Raw genomic sequence first — 23,332 nt, 5'->3', positions numbered from 1 at the left:
CACATTCACGGACAGCGGCGCGACTTCGTCAAACAGGATTTCACCGTGAGAACGGGCCCAAGGCGGCAGTGTCTCCACTAGCGTTTGTCAGGCGATGACGTTCTTTCTAACGCCTGTCGAGGCGGGGGGGGGCAAACATGAACACCATCGCTCCTGAACAGCGCAAAACCACAGCGTGACATCTGCAGAAAGGCTCGTACTTCCACTGTACCCCGTCGCCTGTTTCCAGCTCCGTAAAACAAACATCACGCTTACGCCAGCTGAGGTTTTTTTCCCCTAATAAACAGACACCCCCCCCTTTACCCTGCGAGACAGGTGCTTCCCAACATTCAAGGCTCTGGGGCATAGAGGCCATGTACACTCTCTGCACAATAACATGTGTGAAATAAATAACAACGGGAGGAATCGGAGCCTGCATGCCTCTCCCAAGTGCTGGTGGTGGAATCAGCGAAAATGCTGGGCTTCAGCAATAGTGTAACTAAATATTTTAATTAGCCAAAGTCTGTTATGTCATTGCGCTGCCAGGAAGGACGATGGCTTTGCTATTAATGCCACGTTAATTGCACCCAACAGGGGTTAGCGAAATTCCACAGGAGCTGGATCACAGCCATCCTGGAGTTAACGCCCTCCGTAGGGAGGGAGTGCTGCTCCCCGTGCCTGCAGCGATACGGTCTGATAGAGGCGCAGGGCTCCAGAGATCTCCCTGAGCAAGAGCGCCAGAGGACCAGGGGACCAGCGGAGGAGGAGAGCCACTCAGCCCCCAGACAGCAGCCCAAAAAGAGTTGCAGCTCCATGGGGAGGGGGGTGGCATCCTTTTCAGGAACACAGACAGCAGATGGGCTAGCCTTCAGGGGCAGTCACAATTGCTAAATAGACCTAATTATTTATTTGTAAAAAAAAAAAAATTGGACTCACATTACAGTTATTTAATGGCCACTTCTTATCCCAAGTGACTGACAGTTGATTAGACTAAGCAGATGGCAATCCCCCCCCCTGGAGCAATGTGGGGTTAAGAGCCTTGCCCAACAGCTGTGCGGATCCTATCGTGGCTACACCGGGGCTTGAAACACCGACCTTCCCAGTCCTCGTCAATCACCTTAGCCGCTAGGCTATAGGCTGCCCCCAACTAACTCATGCAAAGAAAACTTTGGGAGTTCAGACTGTTCAAATCCACGATGTACCCTCCCCACTGACACCCACCTCGAGTGGGAGTCTCAAAGAGAAACAGATGGGGAGATGGCTCAGGAGCTGTCCCCTGAACACCTACTCCCATGTGCGCAAAAAACGAAAGTAGTCTAATAATCTCAGACAGCTGCCTGTACCCTCACAACCAGACAAACAGCCATTGCCACTCGCTGCCTCGATCTGTTCTGTCCAACCCACAGCGATGTGGGTTCCTCTGCCGCAATGGAGAGAAGTCAAACAGCACTGTCCCTGACAAATGAGCTCCGCACCGCCAAGGCGCTCAGGCTTGATCTTTCATGTACACACATCATCTCCGACTTCGAATGCTCAGCCACCGAGCTCCGCTGGAGCATAACGCCACCGAGCGGATTGGCATCTTGAATTGAGGGATTGGGCCCCATGGCAGTTCTGCGCTGAACTCGCTCACCCGATGTGCCCAGAGCAACAACAACGCTCCCTTATTTGTAGCGCCTAACCAGTTACACATGTTCTCTGTCGTCTGAAAAAGATAACCTTTCGCAAGGAATGTGTGTGGGTGAGAGAGAGAGAGAGAGCGAGAGAGAGAGAGAGAGCGAGAAAGAGCAAGAGACAGGAAGGGATAAATTGAGAGGATCACAGAGTGAGGGAGAGAGGAGAGAGCGTTTGAAGAAGAGGGATCTGGATTGTTCATTCCCCCGGTGTTTAGTTGCCTGTTCTTTATGTTTGATATTAGCGGCGCAGCTACGACGGGGAAAGGAGCACTTCATCACTCAAGCTCGCCCTGCGAAAAGTCAATGAGTCACGCGGTCTTCGCTCGGCGCGGCGAACTTTGTGACCGGCGTGTGCCTTTCCGTGACCATTAATCCCGCCACCACTGCTCTCCAGAGAAGCGGGAGAGAACGTGGGAACGTGATGCCCGACAGGTTTCTTTCCCGGCCCGTTCATTAGAGATTCTGCCCCGCCGCCGTCATGAAGTCACGAATCGTCAACAAACACACACTATATCCGGCGTTCCCGTAGGCAGGGTAGACCCCTGGAAGGATCCGCGCCACGATTGCGGTCCTGTGGGCGAACGGGTTTGTGGAGGAGGTGCCTCTCGGGATGTGGAGCGGTGGAACGTGTTGGGAGTTCTGGAGCATGACAGTCGTACGCAGTGGAAAACTGAACCCCGCGATGCGGACCGTCGTTCCCTTGTCCGACCCGCTCAGGAGGGGGACGGCTCGTCTCGCGTGGCTACCCGACCACGGTCCCTGCCACGTGCCTGTTCCTCCTTCTCGCGGTCCTGCGAGGTCCAGTCGACATCAGGGTCCAACCCTGCTTCATAGACGTAATTGTTTTTGGATTGAAATACTTGTCTGTGCTCGATTGATCTGGCCTGGTGCAATTGGGTCAACAAGGGAGGACCAGATGGCGGGGTTTGCACTTTGAGAGTATTTTAATACACCAAACAAGGCCATTAAAGCGTAGAAATGTGTAGAGAGGTATTTGAATCCAAAACGATTCCAGAAATTCCAAAAGGGAGTAGCCCCATTTCTCCTATCCTTTCAACTAATGAATCGTGTAAAATATAAAAACTGTGGGCTCCATTCGCTAGGCCAGGGTCCCTGGTGTATTTTGGCCGTTGTGTACGGCTCCAAGTTGACAGGAGAGAGGTGGGGGGGGGGGGAGCAGTTGGGCTCCGGCGGAAATGAAATTGGTCATTTTCGCCGACCGCTGTCTGGTCGAAACATCGCGAAACGGCAAAGAAGCCAAGTACCGAGGGCCCTTAATGAGGCTCTTAAATGCTGATGAATCGAAATGTTCAGACAAAAACACAATCTGTTCGGTACAGACCGTGACTGGCAGCTCGCCTCCTTTTTAAGTAGGAAGCGGACTGCTTACCCTGTTCCTGCACCCCCCCCCCGCCCCCCTGTGAGTTTTTGGGTTCTGCCCAGCACAGAACACGGGGGGGGGGGGGGGGGGACTGCCTCTCCTAGTGATGAATAGACCCAATAGTCGACTAGATGATGTATTCTGATTAAACACAAAAAGAGACTGAAATCACAGTGACCCATACGCCTATGATGAGTCTAATCAGATCATCATTTCGTTGCTGATTAATGATGTCTCAGTGTAGCAGGGAGATAGAGAGAAAGAGGCAGGTGAGGACGGTGGTGGAGATGGAGCTGATAATGGTTGATGCTACTCCACCTTTGAGAACAAAACTCTTATGTTCTGTTCGGGTTCCATTTTATTTGAATAGCTCTTCTTGCAGAGGCACCGTCACAAAGATTCTTTACAGAAAAACCGGAAAATTGGGAAAAATGTGATGAAATCGAACAATGAAAAATGGGAGGATAAAGTCTTGGGAGGAACCAGGACCTCCGGGTCAGGCTGTTCAGACACAGACTCAAAGCATCGCTGCAAATGTCCGCTGCACTCGGTACAAACACTAAAAAACACAGAACGTACTCCTGCTCCATCACCTGTGTCTCCTGTTCTGCTGCAGGTGCACTTTTCAGACAGAGTAATCCTAAAATATGCATGCTTTTGGGCCTTTTAAAGAAAGGACTTTCATCCCTTGAGTGCTGACAGTGGGGGGTATTGAACCTGTGGGGTCCGTCTGTCACGTAGAACCACGCCCAAAGCACCACTGTGTGGGACTCAGACAGCTTGTGCGGTTTTCCTTGTGAAGGCGCTGTGTGTGTGGTGTTATGCTGTGAGCGGAGGTGTTTGGCCAGGCAGGGGATGTTTGGCCTTTTAGGATTTTGGGATACCCGCACACAGCACAGCCCCTTTTAGCATTTTCTCCTGTGTGGGTTTCCTCCCACAGTACAAAGACATGCAGGTCAGGATAGTTTTGGGTGAGGGGCATTAACAGGGTGCTGCTGTAAACAAGCATCTGTGTGCTCAGTCAACTTTCCCTGTATAAATACAAGTTAATACTACTGCCCCTCACTCACAAACCCATTACATAACATTACATTAATGGCATTTGGCAGACGCTCTTATCCAGAGCGACGTACAGTTGATTAGACTAAGCAGGAGACAATCCTCCCCCGGAGGAATGCAGGGTTAAAGGCCTTGCTCAAGGGCCCAAAGGCTGTGCGGATCCTGTCGAGGCTACACCGGGGATTGAAATACCAACCTTCCCAGTCCTCGTCAATCACCTTAGCCGCTAGGCTATAGGCTGCCCCCAACTAAATGCAAAGATGCAAGTCCAGGATATATATATATATATATATATATATATATATATATATATATATATATATATATATATATATATATATATATATATATATAAAAATAAACCCGGGCCTTGTGGGTTCCAGTCATGTACCTTAACCACTACGCTACATGCTGCCCTATAACCCAACACCCTCCCTTTATCTGACGGTTTCCTTGGCTACTGTTGGTGATGATCCACAACCAGCATCACTCTCATTATCCACCCCCCCACCCCCCCACCCCACCGCCCCCCGCCCCCTCCTCCTTCAGCCTTTTCATGCGTTTTCCCTTTCGGCCATCTTGCGTGTCCCTAAATGTTCTGCGTGGTTTAACGGTCAGGCCAGCGAGGATAGAGGAGCCTGCTCTCCCACACTGCCGTCCCGTGCTGCCTTCTGCTCCCAAACGATTCATTAGGCCATTATTAATTAAGCAATTATTTAGAAATCACATCACAGCCCCGGGGTCTAATTTTCTTCCCGAGAACAACAGGGAAACAGGAATATTAGCGCGAGCGTTATCGTGTCCCGAATTAAAGGGGTCGACGGGCACGTCCGACGCTCGCTCTCCGCAAAAACGGAGGCCGCTGTCAGCGTCGTTTGACTGTTTATCTAATTAATCCATTCATACCCTGGGCCTCATTGTTTTCCCCCAGCCTCAGAAGCCGGCAGATCGCAATTGGGAAGAAAGATAATTATAGGACGGAACAGCTGCTGCGGCCGTAGTTGTGACTAATCGGGCAACTTTCGGAGGAGGTGTGTGCACACATGTGTGATAAAATGCACTAATGACACAGTGCTCCTCGGCCGTTTCTCCCCTCTTCCCTGCCCAATTTGGAATCGGCCGTTTTGAGTCACAGCAGTGCCACCCCCTGCCCACACAGGAAGCGCAGTGACTGTTTTCCCCGCTGCAGGTCACACAGTGCCACGGCCCTGCTTCAACAAAAAAAAACCAGCTCGAGCTATGTTTAGAAATGGCTGGTAGCTTTTTTGACCAGCTATGAGCTCGGACAAGCTCCCAGCACTAACTGGTTGACCAGCTCATACCCTGCTAGACCAGCTTCATTACCAGTTTGGCCATGTTGGTTGACCAGCTCATACCCAGCTAGACCAGCTTTATGACCAGCTCAATTCTCAAGCGGGTCAAGCTGGCATAGCTGGATTTTACAGCAGGGAATAAATCTAGTGTCTGTGTGCAAATAGAGGTATCTCTCCCTTACAACTGTTCCCCTCTGGGCACCTACAGTAGCATGTTGTTGGAAGCTAATCCAGTGCTGGCCTTGGTAAACCCACCTAACCTGTGGGCTAATAAAGCTAGTTGTGTCCCTCTACTATAAACCTCGGCCATCTAATAGCATAGCCCTGGGTAGGAACCTGTGACATCAATACTGTAAGGACGAACTTGCACTCAGGGTTTTTACCGGCTGCAATACTCAGAAGCCATAGATATATATTTTCAGGATAAGTTTGGGTGGTACTTTATCATATCAGACCACAAGAGTAGCAACTGCACATACACTTCAGTTTTACCTCGGGGTTTAGATTAACTGAAGTTACTGTTGGATGGCTGTTGGATGGCTGTTGGATGGCTGTTGGATGGCTCTTTGCCTTTTTCAGGTGCAGTCTCTGTGGCTAATTTGGGGTATGGAGTGAATGGCTGTAGCGTTGATGGTTGTTTATAAATGAGTGGTCCAGAGAAGGGTACTCTGTAGTGGATATGGGACATAAAATATTTCAAAAATTCTCAAAACCTCACGGTTTATCCTGCTAACATTGTGTGTGTGTGTGTGTGTGTGTGTGTGAGAGAGAGAGAGAGAGAGAGAGAGACAGAGAGAGTGTGTGTGTGTGTGTGTGTGTGTGTGTGTGTGTGTGTGTGTGTGTGAGAGAGAGAGAGTGCGTGGGTGTGTGCGAGTGTGTACCCATATCGGGAGCTTAAATTAAAAGTGATGCTTGCAGGCCGTGCATTCTAGCCATTCTGATGGGTTAAATAATCAGGCATAAATCATTTTCCACAACCTAACATTGTATTGTGGGGCATTGTTTTAACCAGTGTCCTTAACCCCGCACTCACACATAGACACGGCAACTTTCTCATAAAGACTCACTCTGATATGCAGGTCCTCTCTAGATGAAACACAAGCCTTAGGACAAAGATACTATAATTGAGTCATTTGGTTGTTTTGTGTTCATAAGCAGAATTACTCCCACTTAAAAAAACCTGAACCCTATCCTCTCTCCCCCTGCGGATGTAAACGGATATAGATTACCATTGTAGACATTAAGAATGTTTTTTTTTATTTTCTATTATGAGGAAGAAGAAGTAAATTACATTTTAAGAGACCGAGTTGTACTGTGTTGTTCATTACATGTCATTTTGGCTGACGCTCTTATCCAAGGCGACTTGGGCCCAACGGCTGTGCGGATCTTATTGTGGCTCCACTGGATCTTATTGTGGCTCCACTGGATCTTATTGCGGGTCCCAGGAGGAAGGAGGGAGGTGGTGAAAGAGAGAGAGCAGAATGGGTTGAACACTATTGGTCAGGGAAAAGGAGAGAAGTTCTGGTACTGGTGTGGTGTTTGAGCATGGCCCCTGGATGGACGTACATTGCAGTTGTTTAGCTGACTCGTCTATCCAAAGCAACTTAGTTGATTAGACTAAGCAGGGGCCAATCCCCCCTGCAGCAATGTGGGATAAAGGACCTTGTTCAAGGGCCCAACAGCAGCACAGATCTTGCTGTGGCTACACCGGGGCTTGAACCATCAACCTTTCACCAATGTCCCAGTCAAGCACCTTAGTCACCAGAATGCTAATGGCGGATGGTAATAAAGCACATTCCCTCATGTTCATGCTTTGCTTCCTCAGCATGTGAGGGGTATTATCCAGGTATCTGGGAGCTCGAGTTTCATTTTTTTACATTGCTGTATTTTCTGTGGGGTGCCCGTTTGTGGATAATTAATGTGTTGTGTTGTCTTAAGGGTCAAAAATGACCCGCCACTATGTTTAACAGCAGAGAAAACCCCGTAAATTATACTTTTTCAACTTGAAATTTGATGATAAAGTTTGTGATGAGTGACAAGTTGTTTTTCATGCAAAATAGCTGCTTTATTTTATATTTGGGGTTTAGTGAAGGCGGGTCATTTTGACCCTTAGGGCAAGCGGAGTATAGAAAGACTACACAGGGGTTAACAGGGCTGCCACACTGGACTGTTCATCTGCCGGACTGCTGGTGTCAGATTTTAACCTGGACTGCTGGTGTCAGAGTTTAACCTGGACTGTTGGTGTGAGAGTTTAACCTGGACTGTTGGTGTGAGAGTTTAACCTGGACTGTTGGTGTGACAGTTTAACCTGGACTGCTGGTGTCAGGGTTTAACCTGGACTGTTGGTGTCAGAGTGTAACCTGGACTGTTGGTGTCAGAGTGTAACCTGTGCGTTTGCCTTGCTCCAGGTGTCACGATGAAGCTGATGGACGAGGTGGCGGGAATCGTGGCCGCGCGCCACTGCAAGACCAACATCGTCACGGCCTCGGTGGACGCCATCAACTTCCACCGCAAGATCAAGATAGGTACGGCCCCCCGCGACGCCCACCGCAGCATGTAGCCTGGAGCGGCGGGTAAACACTGTGGAAAACCGCTTCCATCAGCTCACTTCGGGCTTCGCTGCAGGCCGAACCACGGCCCAGGGCAGTGTAGTGTGGGCGTGCCGAGGCCGACCGACCGCTCCAATGTAGCACTCATCTCTTTCTACACTGCGGTTAGACGCCCTTTGGCCCTTTGGCACTGTTCAAGCTACTGCTTATTGCATTCGTGTTACATTACCAACACTGGGCAGATGACTGTGTCCCGAGCGGCTCATAGAAGTAAAGGCACATCAGCGTTAGTCTCAGGAATACAAAAATGAATAATTGTCTACCATTTCAGGAAGACTCGTTTCCAAAGTCCCCAGCTCTTGTGAAGCCATGATGGTGAAATTATCTGTGCCCTCTGGCTTATCTGGGGACCCTCTGAAACAGGAGCGCATTCCAATCGCTTATTTTTTTTTCCGTCCTGCTCTCGTCGGTCCATGCTTGACCCAGAAAACAAACAGCCAAGATCCGCCATCTTTAAGGACGTTCCAACCCTTTAAATGCTCCGAAGGATGCTTGAGCAAGGAAACACAAGTCCATCCTTTGCAGACATATTTCTTTTGGGAACATAAGATCAATCTATGCCTCCACCTCTCCCTGTCTGCCACATCTGTAATTTAGGTGCCTTCAAACTGACACTTGACTGAAAAAGGACATTCCATTTGCTTGATTCACGTTTCCTCGACTCCTCCATCCTTGCATCCTTTCCCTTGGTTCCTGTCCTTGCGTCCCCCGATGGGCAGAGCTAGGGGCAAGGAAAGGATGCAAGCAGGTAAAAAAAAGCGATTGGAATAAGTGCCAGGTCTCAGGCTGTCAGACGGTGCTGCCTTCCCTCAAAGACTAATTAGTAATGACCAAAGGTGTGCTATATTTACTGAAGTAGACCAGTGGCTATGTCTGGTCCTGGCCTGTGCCTTTTGCCATGTGTGGCCTGTTGAAGGGGAGGACCAGTGGAGCAGGCATATCTGAGGGCACCTCTGAGCTGGCAGGGAGGAAGAGGCCCCCCCCTGGCCCCAGTGCTAATTAAAAGCTGCGTCTGTCAGCGCAAAGGTTCGGGGGATGGAGACTCCACCCTCGGGGACCCCTCGCGGGACTGCGGACTGACCTCTGAGTCAGGACTTCCCCACCAGTCACGTGCCTGCCTTTCCCTGTCAGTCTGAAGCCAGGCCCATTCCTCTCTGCCAGTCACTGCCTCCTTATCCAGCCACACAATCAGCTCTTTCTCTCCTCAGACAGTGTGATTGACACCACTCACACACTCACACAATCACATACTCACGCACGCACACTCACACTCACACACACACATACACTCACACAAGATCCACAAGCAGGCAAATCACGCTCCAGCTAAGATTCCTTCCAGCTGTTCATATAATCATTCCAAAGCATCTCAGAGCCCTCCACCCACTCTCCCCTCGCAAACCAATTCCCTTCCTGCATTAATTTCACCAGGAAATATCCAAGGCAGTTAAATAGAAAATAAACAATAGCAAAAAATACAGGACATGCTTAAAAAAACTGCTTAAAGAAATATGAAACAAATGCCAAAACTGTGGGAAGGGGAATTAGCGTTCCGGTTTGTGCCGTTTATGGTCTGACTTCATTCCGGTATGTGCCGTTTATGGTCTGACTTCATTCCGGTATGTGCCATTTATGGTCTGACTTCATTCCGGTATGTGCCATTTATGGTCTGACTTCATTCCGGTATGTGCCGTTTATGGTCTGACTTCATCCTGCCTTCTCTTTTTATGAGGAAATAATGGTCATTAGTGCAGCGCAGAGTTGGGGTGGGGGGGATAAAATAAATAACCTTGGGACATTTTCCATGCTAACCGTGCTTTGCTCTTGCTCTTAGAGTACGGTTCTGGTAACAGAGAAGGCCGTTTTTAATGACTTCCTTCCTAAACAGGGACAGAAGAGCACTAGTCATGACTTGGGGATCCGTAGGCCGCCATGTCCTCCAGATGTTACATTGCTGTATTCTCTTATTTTATCCTCTATTTCTCTGTCTGGTAAACACTGTAGCATATATTACATTTCAAAGTGCCTACATCGTAATGACTTGAGAATACATTATATATTTACCCTCTCTACAAGCATTACATTACAGGCATTTAGCAGACACTCTTATCCACAGCAACGTACAATAAAGTGCAAATCGCACACAGGGACAAGTGCGATGAGGACCCTAGAGGAAAGTACGGTTCCGAGTCCTAGCGTGACCACATAGAATTTGAACCCGTGAAGAATACTTACCAACTAGCATACTACAGTTGGCAGCTAGGACACCCCGAGTACAACAATAACGATATATAAGTGCTATTATAATCCATAGCAGACACAAGACAAGCTTTTTGTTAATAACAGTACGGCATGATCAATGGGCTCCACTGTGAGATGAAGGTAAGCTGGACTGGAAATGCTTCATTAAAGCCAGCAGATTCTCGAGGAAAAAGACATGGCTTTAGTTCAGCAGTCGTAGACCAATTACGTTCCTGATACACCAACGAAGGACGTAGTACAGCATAGAAGATTAAGGGACTTATTACACAAAGCCTCTGCTGTGCATTTTTCCCTCAGCTTCTCACATTTGTAAAACATGCCCTTTTCACCTCATTTACCATTATTATTTTCGAAAGTTGGCTATTGTTTCTTATTAAAAGTAGATGGAGGGAAATGAATTATTTATGGCTTTAGTCCATTAATTCTCTCTTCTCCCTGTTGCACACGTCTGGAAGCCTCTGCTCACAACGCTCTGCTTGAAAAAACCTGCACATCATCCCTCATCAGCTCTCCGTGGTAGCACACGGGCTGAAAACAAACAAAATATTGATTCTGCTGGGGAAAGAAAAATGGCACTGCTGTTTTTGTCTGTGCGTTCCCCTCAGATAAGTGCTCAACATATTTAGCGCAGACTAATGAGAACATTCCACAGGCTAATTGCTTATTAGGCAAACAACGGCAAAAATCCAAAAGTAGTAAAAAAAAATTAAAAAAAATGATAGAGGATCAAGTCTTTACCCAGCAATGATGTCATTGTATTCCAATGTTCCTCTTGCTTTTTGGGCTATGGAGTACGGTGAGGATATACGTATGGGCTTATTAAGGCACTCTACTTTTCTGCTAACCTGTTTACAATAATAGTTGATTAGACTTCCCTCCTGAAAAAAACTGCTCAAGTTAGGTTTTATAAACAGCTAGGCGCTGGTTGACCAGTTCAGACCAGTGCAGTCCATATGCAACATGGTTTGACCAGCTCGAGCTATGTTTTGAAACAGCTGGTAGCTGGTCATTTCAAGCTGGTCACGGTTGGAACAGGGTTAGGTTAATCCAGTGATGCGATTCACATGAGCACCTACACTGTGTGTTACTTCCTGGCTCTAGTGCCATTAGAGTCAAAGCCCAACGTATCAATGCGCGCAAAAGCTACAAATGGTAAATGGTAAACGGCTGGCACCTTTATCCAAAGCGCTGTACAATTGATGCTTCTCATTCACCCATTCATACGCACACTCACACACCAATGGCAATTGCAATCGGCAGCCATGCAAGTGTAGTGTGGTTGGCTCGGCTAGTTCGCTAGTAAGCACGGATGGTGCAGTGAAAGCGAAGGCTGGTAGCAGGTTACCGCGACAACACTCCCCGATGACGTAACCCTCAAATTCAAAAGAACGTTGTTGCCCTTGGCTAGAGGCGAGTTTGTCTTTAGCTGACTGGTAACGCGTTCGTTCAACAAATAATTTGGACAAGTGAGAGGCCGGAGTTCAAAATCCCACCTCGGACTCAGGCAATTTCTCACCTGTTACACAAGGCACCAACCAGCTCATCAGGAGCAATTGGGGGGTTAGGCGTCTTGCTCAGGGACACCTTGACACACCCAGGGTGGGAATGGAACCCATTCTCTGACTGCCAGACGACTGCTCTTACCGTCTGGGCCAATGTCGTCTACAAGGACACGAGACAGCAACAATGTCAGACGTTTGCATCTGATTAAAACAGTCCTCTCATGGTGAAACGGGGAGGATCTGCCTGAAGCTGTGGGTTTTCGAGCAGGAGATTGCAGGTTAACACTCTCTCACAGCATTGCCCTGAGAGACAGCCACATGAAACCAGTATCGCTGTACAGCGAAGGCCAGGGGAGATGAGGAAACATGGGTTGGATGAGGTGAACTTCCCTATGGCATTCACATGAAACACTGAGAAGCAAGTCGCATCTACAGAGCAAGTGCAGTATTTAGATGAGGTTTTAGGGGCCTCAGTTAATCCTTCAGAAAGTGACAGCCTACATTAGCCACGAATGGGGAAACGGACAATAAATCCATTTCATCCCGGGCGAGGTGCTCTTGGTCACCTTGAAGCACCAGGACAGTTCACTCACTGAGAGACGTGCTACAAGTTCACCGGGCAAACAAATTAGAAGCTGACTAGAAGCCCATTTTGTGTCCAGCCGAAGTACCTGGGCAATAAATCAGCGGAGTGCACCGGCAGACGCGTCCGCCATTTTGTTGGTCAGTTGGGTCGCATGCTCGGCAGGCAGTTCGTTCACAGGTCATTGCGCCGAAGACTCATTTCACATTCAAGAGCGCACCTTCAAAAGTCCATAAAGAACATAAAACCGTGGTGAAACTACCCATCAATAATCTGAATTTTACACGCCGGCAGTGCTGGAGGGCTGGGAAAGGGAGCCAAGATGCAGAGGTGGGCCTTGGGTCTGTGTCAGGAGATTAGCCCGTGTTTCTGCTGTCCTGATCACTGTAGGGGAGGGGGGGGGGGGGGAGCAGGAACAGACATCGTGACCGCGAAAAGCAGCCAGGCGGGGGACGGGACAGCCCGTTCCCCCGGCGAAGCGGAACGAACGGAGAGATCTCTCCGGAGCTTGCGGGTTGAAGGCTGATTGGTGGTGGGCTGGAGCCGTTCCAGTGGCTGCCCTGTAGGCTGGCACCAGTGTTTTGGACCTGACGAGAGCTGTAATGGGGCGGCCATCGCAGAGAGGCGAGGACAGGGGTGACGTGAGTGGGTCTGGAGGCTGCTTTTTATCATTCCCGTCTCTCTCAGGGCAACAGTTTCATCCTGTATTTCTCATACATTTTATATATATCTCTGTTTTTATTGGTTTTTTACTTTCATACACACACACACACACACACACACACACACACACACTGTTGTTTCCACCAATTCAGAAACATCCATTTCCCACACACAGCCCAGCCCAGTGCAAACAAACGAAGCAGAACGTAGCACCGACATTATATTTTATAAAAGTAATGAATAATTCGCTCATATTTTCGTCTTCTCTGTATTTTTATTTGGTGTGTGTGTGTGTGTGTTCAGAGGTTCCAGAGGGAGCAGGGTGTGAGCAGAGGGGTAATGTGAGGTACAGCTCTCCTCACACTCACAGGGGTGGTTTTGGCCGAGGGAATGATGAAAATCGATGCCTTTTTCTCTGAAATCCTTCACTTCATTTCAACAGGACGGCTGACTGCCCAGGGTGGTCCAGCGCTGCAGCAATGGGACGTTGATTTGAGTTTCACAGGGCCGCGATCTGAGCTGTTGTCAGACCTGGTTCTGACTGGCTGTGAGGACGTCTGCCCTCCTTATTGAGTGGATGGGCCTACGGGCTGGAGGAATGGCGTTAGGGTACCCCGGGGGGGGGGGTGTTGTCTTAAAAGTAAGTGATCATAATTGGATGTCATACAACCTATATGGAATCGGTGGAACCTCGTTGGGCTTGTAACCCGCAGGAGGCAGTTTCAGTTCCCGGCGTCGTGTAAAACAACAAGCCGCCAGGCAGGAGAGAGGACTCTCGCAAATAGCGCCGCGCTTAATTTCAACGGACTTCAGGGAACCTGTACCTTTAACGAGGCAAGCTCAAGGAATACCAATGATTACAGTGGTTGTATACCTCTCCTAAAGGGGGAAGGTTCTTAGCGGAGCGGGAACTGACAGAATACTGACCTTGAGAAGAGGAGAGAAGAAACAGGAGGTTTTATTTATGCGCGAGGACAGGAGCTTCTTTCTCAAACGCACAGTCAGCTCCTCTTTCTGAAAGCCTGTTAGTCGGTTATTCTTTTTGCAGAGGGCCAGAGGTCCTTGAAATATTTAGACTATACTTTTACAGCAGGAACCTCTGCATGAGAGCCTCTGCTGTTTGCATAAGCGTATGTAAATGTGCTGCATTAATCAGAGATTTGGGGACCTTTGAGCCCAGTCGGCTGGGCAACTGTGTTGTGTATTCTTTGAAACAAACAATTCCAAGCTATAGTCATATTGTCCTTAGAGGTAAACAATTATTTTACGCTTTCTCCTATCTTTCCACTGTCTAGACACCATCTGAAAAAAAACTGTCTTCCTGAAATGAACTGCGTTCTCACAAATGTTATTTGTGAACGTACAAAAATCAGGGAAAGTGATATATAATGCAGAGAGCATAGCTACATTTACATTTTATTTCACAAACTCATTTTGAGTCTGATGCTCTACATGCAATGGCATTTGTGCATGCAGTTGTTCGGGGAAAATTAAGCCATTTACATCGCATTGACAGCACCAATATTTCATTACATTTTATAATTCTCTTCCCTACCGTCTCATTTTCCCAGACTGAATTTTGCTTGAATAGTCAATATTAGCTTCAGTAAAACGTTATTGGAATAACGACCCTGAGGGTAGTTTTTACTAGTCCTGTCAAGCCTTCCTGAATCAGTCTTTATGAGTTCCACAGGCTTAGTCATCAAAGACATCTCTATTCTATTGGATCATGTTCAAATATCTTTTTGATTTATTCCAGAGACATTCAAATTAATGTCCAGTTATTACTCCTCATTTAAATAATTGGAACAGCTCAAGGTGCAATTTAGGTGTAACATCTTACACATTGTAGCTTTGAAAATGATTGGGAATTTTTTTTTATTTTATTTGAGTTATGAAATCGGAAATCTGATATTTCACTCAATGTGAAATACAATACCCTTACAGGGAGAAACGCTTTGCGTTTTAGATACAACGTCTCGCAGTGCCACCGGTAAAATGGCAGCGTGGTATGGCGTGTATCTTTTAGGTGAAGTTTGAATAGGTGATTTCTGGTTTGGGGACGCGCGCGCGAGCTCTGATTGGCTGCCTCAGCGATGACATGGCCAGGCTGGCACAAGGTGCCGTAATCAGGAGCCATCCGGCTGTGAGCTCCAGAGAAGCGTGGCGCGCCTCAGCAATCCGGCGATACGCTCGTATCCCGGCCCTGCCCCTCTCGACAGGGAGGCCGAATACCTACACGCAATAACCAAACGCACATGAACACAAACACGGAGCCAGGGAGACCCGCGTCAGCACCACTACAGCACGGAGAGAGGCGTAGGCAAGGCAGTGTGTGTGTGTGTGTGTGTGTGTGTGTGAGAGAGAGAGACAGAGAGAGAGAGAGACTGTGTGCAAGGCAGATCTGCATGCATTCATGTGTGTGTGTGCATTTGCGTGTGTGTGTGTGAGAGAGAGAGAGAGACAGAGAGAGAGACAGAGACAGAGACAGAGACAGAGACACAGAAAGAGAGTGAGAGAGAGAGAGAGAGAGAGAGAGAGAGAGACTGTGTGCAAGGCAGATCTGCATGCATTCATGTGTGTGTGCATTTGCGTGTGTGTGTGTGTGTGTGAGAGACAGACAGAGAGACAGAGACAGAGACAGAGACACAGAAAGAGAGTGAGAGAGAGAGAGAGAGAGAGACAGATACAGAGAGAGAGAGACAGAGACAGAGAGAGAGTGAGAGAGAGTGAGAGAGAGCGAGAGAGAGAGAGAGAAGAGTGAGAGAGAGCGAGAGAGAGAGAGAATATGGAGAGAAAAGGAGAAGTGCAGGCACAGTTGTGTTGTGCTCAGTGAGTGTTTGACCACGATCATGAAATCCTCCCGGGGCATTGGATCAGCCCATATGAAATCAGCTTACCCCTCTAGTCCACCATTTCTGTGAATCACATTTCAGACTTTATTTACAGAACGCACACAACCTCCAGCCTGAGCTGCACCCATGACAGAAGAAGCCCTGAGGCCATTTCAAAATGTCTTACGAAGTCATGTCAAGCGTTCAATTTTTCCCTCCAATAGACGTGAAAGAACCTACAGTGCATGTATTATTGGTTCATGTAATAATTCATTTATGCTATTACGGATCTCAGTGTCCCACAAAAACTGTTCAGGTGACGAAGCAACATGTTGTAGCACTAATGCGTCGAAACAGACTTCGTTTTTGGAGCAAAATGGCACATGGGAAATCAGCGTTACTAATCCGACCGACAGCAGACACGGTATCACGCAGAGTCACTGAAAAGACCCAAGCAATCACTGAGATCAAGCTGTTGTGGTCCAGACAAAATGGCAAGAATACAATTAGATTCAGGCAGTACTGTGAAAATGACCTTTCAGTACAAAAAAACGGCAATGCGTGGTCATACAAGCAGTATTCTGTTTATACAAATCTGCCGAGAGGCAAGGAGATTCTTCAGTCTTACTGCTCCTGACTCTGCCCTGGTGCATCCTCCTCTTGGCTGCAATAACGAGAGAGAGAGAGAGAGAGAGAGAGCTTGGAGATGGAGCTAGCCAGTAAATAGTTTTATTTCCGCGCCTCGAGAGAAAGAGAGAGAGAGAGAGCCAAGTAATGGACAGGTAGAATATTCCATCTTTTTTTTTTTTTCTCTCTTAAAGATTGTCCAACTTATGCCTCCGTTGCCGTGGAAACCAGACCCCGACACGAAACGCAGAAAGGCAGGTGGATCTCCTGAGGACCAGAGCTGTCCGCAGCCGTCCCGTTCACAGAGAACACGCATGAAGCTAATTACCCTGCGCGCGCGTGGCCTTCCTCAGATGATGCTTTGGGTTTAAAACCTGCGCTGTGCTACTGGACCAGAGACTGATTTCTGCTGTGCTGTCAACCCAAAACCGTGCGTGCTGTTTAAGGTGGTCGGTGTAGATCAGCGCTACTCCACTACACGTCCCGCGCGCGACAGCATCTACAGGTATGTTCGCTCTTACCGTGCGCTACACCGCCTGATTTCACTGATTATTTTACCTGCTTGGTTTACAAAATGAGTGAATTCAGGTGGTGAAGTGCGCAGTTGAGGCGAACAGACACTGCGGCCCGCAGGGCGTGAGGTTGAGTAGCGCTGGTGTCGATCAGATGGCAGTGACTGCTCCTGGATCAGTGTTTGGTTGAGACAGGAGAGACATTGTTAACCTGTAGCAGGAGGATGGCCCAGAAATGGCCAGTCAAGCTACAGCTATATGAGCAAACACACAAAATCATCATTTCCATTTGAACAGTTGTCTTCTAAAATATGTTAAAATAAAAAATAAAATAAAGATATCATAATCCAGAACACATCCCATGCTGTCAGTTTTACCCAGCTGACACCCAGAAGAAAGTATCACTGATACAACAAAATAAAAATAATTAATACACGGTAAGCTTCAGTTCTGCGAATTTTACAACAGAGAACTGACTAATGCGATTGGCCCCGCAGCACCATCCTCTCCGTCTCATGACTCTCTAACGTGTGAAAAATACCGGACACCCATCTCCAGCTCCCTGAAACCCAAACCCGCACGCCCTGTAAAATGTGTAAAAGTAACGACGCATACATTAGATGTACCGCGGGCGCCGGTGTGCGTCCGTAAACACAAGCCGCGGAGCGAAACTGGCGGCCGTTCCCCTCATTCGACCGCGCGGCGGATGAAACGGAAGGGCCCGAATCGCAGTCGAGCCCAAAGTCAGATCGCAGATCAAAGCGGGCCGAGCTGAAGGCGTTTGAAGTGGCCGCGTGGAGACAGGACCGCTTTCCCGCCCGTCTCCCAGCTGCACGGGCCCCTCTGATCTCCGCGGTGCGCCGCACCCTCTCCCGCGTTCACCGCGCACACAAAATGGCACCCGAATGCATTATCCTCGCACTGAAGAGCTGCCACGCTTTCATCCCACGGTTAACCCCTTAAAGGTACAATAGGTGAGATTTCTGTGTTAAAACATTGCTACAAGACCATGGTAAATCCCTTCCTATCATTGACAAAGGCTCACTGACATGTTGACTCACCCTCTGCCTGTGTTTATAGTGCTTAAATTCGGGTTTCAAAATATACAGTTGACGGGCCAGCACTCTGTACCAAAACATCGTATAGCTGTACAATAATTAAAGCTCACTGGTTGAAAATTGGTTCTAATTGCCACAGCCAATGGCGTTTCACAGAGAAGGGGTGGGATAAACAGTGTTGTTGTTTGAACATGTTTATTGCTGCAATTCCTCTCTTGACCATTAGAAGTAAAAAATTACCTATTTTACCATTAAGCCTCACCAGCCCTGGGCTATGAAAGTAGAATCTGTGCTGTAGGTACATAGACAGAATCTTTGAGCAGTTTTACTTGAGTTACTTCTTTTTTAAGATTAGTTGCTGTTTGTGTACATCACAGGGATACTGACTGCTCAGAACATCACTGTTTCTTTTCCCTTTGACTGGCTGTCTCTCCAAACATTGACGCAAGAATCATTACTAATTTATACAGCCGAGATCTGCAGTCATTGCAATGAAAAAGCAACAGGGTTGAAGTTGGTGGGAAACTTTAATTACTGCACATGTTTTGTGTTTCAGGTTTACTGCCTTAAGCACCGTATAAGTGTTAATATATGTTCCTTTTGTAAGGTTATTTAAATAATGGAGAAAGGAATTAAACCTTGTTCAACTTTGTTTTGCACATGTGATTGTTTGTTTCAGACATCACAGGCCCGGAGCTTAAAATATAAGTCCAAGATTTACATATAATTGGGCGTCTCTGAATAATCTAAAAAGTGGGCAATGGCTTTTGTTATCGTACATATACAGAGCTCTCAACATAAACCAGACTCTTGCATATGAATACGTGATCAAATGCTTTGAAAGTGGCCTTAGTCGAGATTCGGTTATTCAATCCGATTTGTTTCGGTTTATGCTAATTGGGCCTGTGCAGCGCACCGATGCTGGAATATCAATGTGTAATCCCACATCTGAAATTCAGCGCCGTTAAATCCAAACAAACTTTCAGAATCTACAGACCTAGCGATATATCCAAAGGACAAATGTGTGTAGTTTCCAATGGACTAAGTGATGTAAATCTACAAGCCTTTTATGTCTGTTTAGAGAATCTTCTTTGTTGCAGTCCTCTTTAAACCCCAAACCTCGGGTTAATGCGCTGCAAAACAACTCCGCTGAAATGCCGTTGAAATATTATTTACTAATAATATTCAGTGGTAATGGGAATGTGTGCCAGCGCTTCTGAAAGCGAACCTTTTCCGACATAATGCTCTCATCAGGGACTCGACTGCTACATCCTGAACACCACTCTGCAATGATATCAGCACTCAGTCGTATAAAATTAAGGTTTCATGTTTCAAGCCCTGGGGTAGAGTTTTTTTGGTTTTCTGTGATCCCTCTGCTTACTTTGATTCAAGCTGTTCCCTCCCAGTGACATTTCTACTTTGTGATAGCTAAACAAGACCATAATTCTCTGCAGTTCTCCTCTGGTACCCTAACCAGATCATAGTTCTCCACATTGCTGGGCTGACGGTTCATTTCATGCTACGCCTCTGTCGGTTTTGAGGAAAACTAGCCCCAAGTCGAAGCTCCAGTTTAGATGACCTGCTCCAACAATGCTCTTTCCATAGGGGAGGGTGTAGTGGTAGAAGAAGAGAGAGAGTGTGTGTGTGTGTGTGTGTGTGTGTGTGAGAGTCAGAGATGTTCGACATAAACAGATGTGGATATATCCTTACAAAGCCTTCTTATATACGACACCGAATCCCCGCCAGTGAACACACAGTGACGGACCGGGGCGCTTGTCTGTGTGTCTGCAGGCTGCGTGGTCTCTGTGTCTGGCCGAATGACCTTCACCAGCAACAAGTCCATGGAGATCGAGGTGATCGTGGACGCAGACCCTCTGGTGGAGGCCGACAAGGGGAAGTTCAGGGCCGTCACCGCCTTCTTCACCTACATCTCCCTGGACAAAGAGAACAAGCCTCTCCCCGTACCCCCGCTGAAGGTAAATACCGCATTATATACTGCCCCTGAAGGTAAACCAGTCTCATTCTGCATTATATACCCCCCACTGAACATAAACCTGCCTCATATAGCATTATATACCCCCCTCTGAAGGTAAACCAGTCCCCATACCACATTATATACCCCCTCTGAAGGTAAGCCTTCCTCATGCAGCATTATATACCCCTCCGAAGGTGACCCGCAGTCTTATACACCGTTTTGAATTTGGAAATATCCGAACAGACAGAGATTCCTAAGCCGTGTGACTCCATATCCGTTACACTGAACGTTTGCCGTCTCATCTGCGGGTGAAAACCGAAATGTTCTACTTTGATGGAAATTCACCAAGGGTCTGTGTGTGTGTCCAAGGCCGATACCCACTGCAGGGCATGTCCCATCCCTGAGCACACACTGTACTGCGGCTCTTCACCAACGCTTGTGATCTTTAATGCAGCCTGAAACCTCCCGCCTCCAACTGGAGTGTAAAGGTTTATCCACTGCAAGAACGATAACCGTCACGATAACTATAAATTTGTCGTTTTAAAAATCGTTCTAGTGGACGGCCGGGTCCTCACCGTAACTATAATGACACATACTGAGCAATATTGGAATAATTTTCTGAGTAATTTTTTTTGCCAGCTGCATGAACGATGAAGCACTGACAGCAAATCAAAATCCAACCTAACGCACAGGGTGTCGCATGCAAAATGGCGGATGACATACATGTAACTGAGAGACTCTTTTCAGAAAGTTATCATTCATCAGTGTGGATGCGCAGATTGTTATCGTTATGGTTATCGCTATAGTCCCTGGTGTGGATGAGCTTTAAGGATGGCAGGAGCTGTCCATCTGTTTCAGGAATTTGTGCTTCTGATAAGTGGGCACTGGCTACTGTACAGCAGCTCTGGAAGATCCCCTGAACAGTGCAGTGATCTGGGCGATCATGGCTGGTTGCTTAAGAATCCCATAACATACTGTAAGCTGATTGGCTATTGTCTGAAGCTGGTCAGATTTGACAATTTCATTGGGCACACCCTGTCTGTTGATAGTCTAGCACAATTCTGTCAACCTTTTTTCTTCAACTGAGGAGATAAAGATAAATTGAGGAATGCAGATATTAATTATTTCTCAATATGCTATCATAAATGCTGGTTTGTTTTTTTACCCCCAATTCTGAATAGGGAATAAGGAGGATTCAGTTAAGATCGAATTTAACAAAGTCATGGCTTTTAAACAACCATTGAATTCACGCTCGAAAAATCATCAATGGGTCAAGCAGTCGGATAATGAATGAGATGTCTCTTCTGAAGCGCTCATTTAAAGGTGTCAGTGGAACGTAAAGGCAGGATCCATCCTGGGCGGAGGGAATCACCCCGCAGGCAGGAGGGGAGCCCTGACCGTGCCGGGCTGACTGCGACTGGCAGCCCTGCTGGTTTGTGAATGAGTGTGGACTGGGGAGGGAGGGCGAGGGTCCGCAGGCTGCTCCTCGCCTCAGGTTCCTCTGCGCTATGTAGCGCCTGTGGCTCGACTGCGCAGCCGGGGCAGCTGGGAGTGCAGTGCGGCGCTCCTGCACAGAGTCTGCTGCAGGAGGGGGTCGGGGGGGGGGGATTGCACTCTGTAACAAACTGATGGAGGACGTGGCGGTTCTGGGACAGGCTTGTTAATGCAACCAGCCATTATTATCTAGAGGAAAAATTATTAATAAGAGCAATATAAAGAACTGATGTAAACGGATGTTAAAAAAGGTGCCAGAGTGTTTTGATTGGCTGCCCCCTCAGACCCCAAGCTAAAGGAATAATAATAATATAATTTGTTATTTAGCTGAAGCTTTTATTTAGAGTTGATTAGACCAAGCAGGGGCCAATCCCCCCTGGAGCAATATGGGGTTAAGGGCCTTGCTCAAGGGCCCAACAGCTGTCCAGATCGTATCATGGCTACACTGGGGTTTGAACCAATCTTCCGGGTCCCAGTAACGTACCTTAGACACTAGGTCACAGGCTGCCCAGTGGAATGGAACAGCCCTGCACCTGGGAGAATGTGATTCCCCACAGCAACGATCAATGCTTGAGCAGTTAAATTGAAATCTGATATCAGCAGAAATTAAAATCTGATATAATATTTGGCTTTTTCACGAAAGTATTGATAGATTTGAAAAACATTATGCTATTGTTGTGGTTACCAAACTTGGGGGGGGGGGGGTTGGGGTAAGCATAAAGGCACAGCTTAGGATGTTGGTGTCTTGGGGTGCAGTGAAGAATTCATCAATGGGTGGCCTAACCAAGCAAAGTTGGATGCCTGTCCAGTAATAGAGGATGGTTTACATAGTTTTTTAAGAAAATAACAACATAGAATAAATCGCTGCGTCAAGCCCACTTCAGTAGCGCAGGACACTACATTGCAGTACATTTTCCCTTTCCATTCAAATCTGGGCTCCCTTCCCTCTCGGGTAGCCTAGCGCTAAATATAGCGTCGTTCCATGAGAGATGGCACCATTTTGAATCGGCTCTCATCAATATTGTATTGTGCAGCCTGTACCTCTATCCCAGCTCTGGGTTCTGGGGGGGGGGGGTAAACATGGCGGTGTAAAGCTGCTTTTCTGTGTGTCCTGTTTCCCTCTTCCACTCATGACCCCCCCCCCAGACAGGAAACATCGACCCAGTGCCCCAGCAGCGGCTTCCTGTTCATCATTGATCGGGGGTTTTTAATTTTCTTTAGCCAGCATGCTAGCACAGCACACACAAGCAGAGCTGTGGCAGCTTGGGAAACAAAGGAGTTTATCCTGGCACTACACCAACAAGGACTGGCACACGTCAAAATAAACACGGCCTTCCAACCCAACTCATTACTTGAAACCGCAACCTCCTAAATCTCTTTTTAGAGATTTCCGCTTCTTAGTCGACGTTGGAATTTTTTTTTTCAAATAAAACATTTATTTCACATTTATTTTCCCCCGATATTTGTATCAGTTTATTTCAGCTACAATGAATCACCACGAGGAAAATGATTGTATAGTAACTCACTAGGACTATAGTCATATGTGCATTATTTCAAAAAAATCCTACAGACCCTTCCGTTTTTAATAATTAATCACCAACTATAAAAAGGAATTTGACCCACTTTGCCGCCAGTGCTCCGATGTTGAATTTCAAACAAACAGAGGCAGAAAATAGCACAGATTGAGCTGTCTCTCTGCTATTTCTGGAATGTCATATTTATGCAAGAGTGGGAGAATTGGAGCACTTTAGCTGAGGGCCCCCTCGCCACCCGTCCCTGATCTGACCACGCTCATTTCCAACAGC

At 47.5% G+C, this 23,332-nt stretch overlaps 1 protein-coding gene across 2 annotated transcripts in view; it reads left to right on the top strand.

Moving 5' to 3' along the window:
* The window catches only part of acot7 (acyl-CoA thioesterase 7), a 96,716-nt gene that overhangs the window by 55,529 nt on the left and 17,855 nt on the right, over positions 1–23,332 (top strand). For both annotated transcript variants that reach the window (XM_061258063.1, XM_061258064.1), the window contains exons 8-9: positions 7,817–7,933; positions 19,850–20,034. In XM_061258063.1, coding sequence (XP_061114047.1) covers positions 7,817–7,933; positions 19,850–20,034 — 302 coding nt within the window. The remainder of the gene's footprint in view (positions 1–7,816; positions 7,934–19,849; positions 20,035–23,332) is intronic.

The sequence above is a fragment of the Conger conger genome, chromosome 10, assembly GCF_963514075.1.
Source record: "Conger conger chromosome 10, fConCon1.1, whole genome shotgun sequence".
In the NCBI taxonomy this organism is placed as follows: domain Eukaryota; kingdom Metazoa; phylum Chordata; class Actinopteri; order Anguilliformes; family Congridae; genus Conger; species Conger conger.
This window is presented reverse-complemented; position numbering and strand designations above follow the sequence as displayed.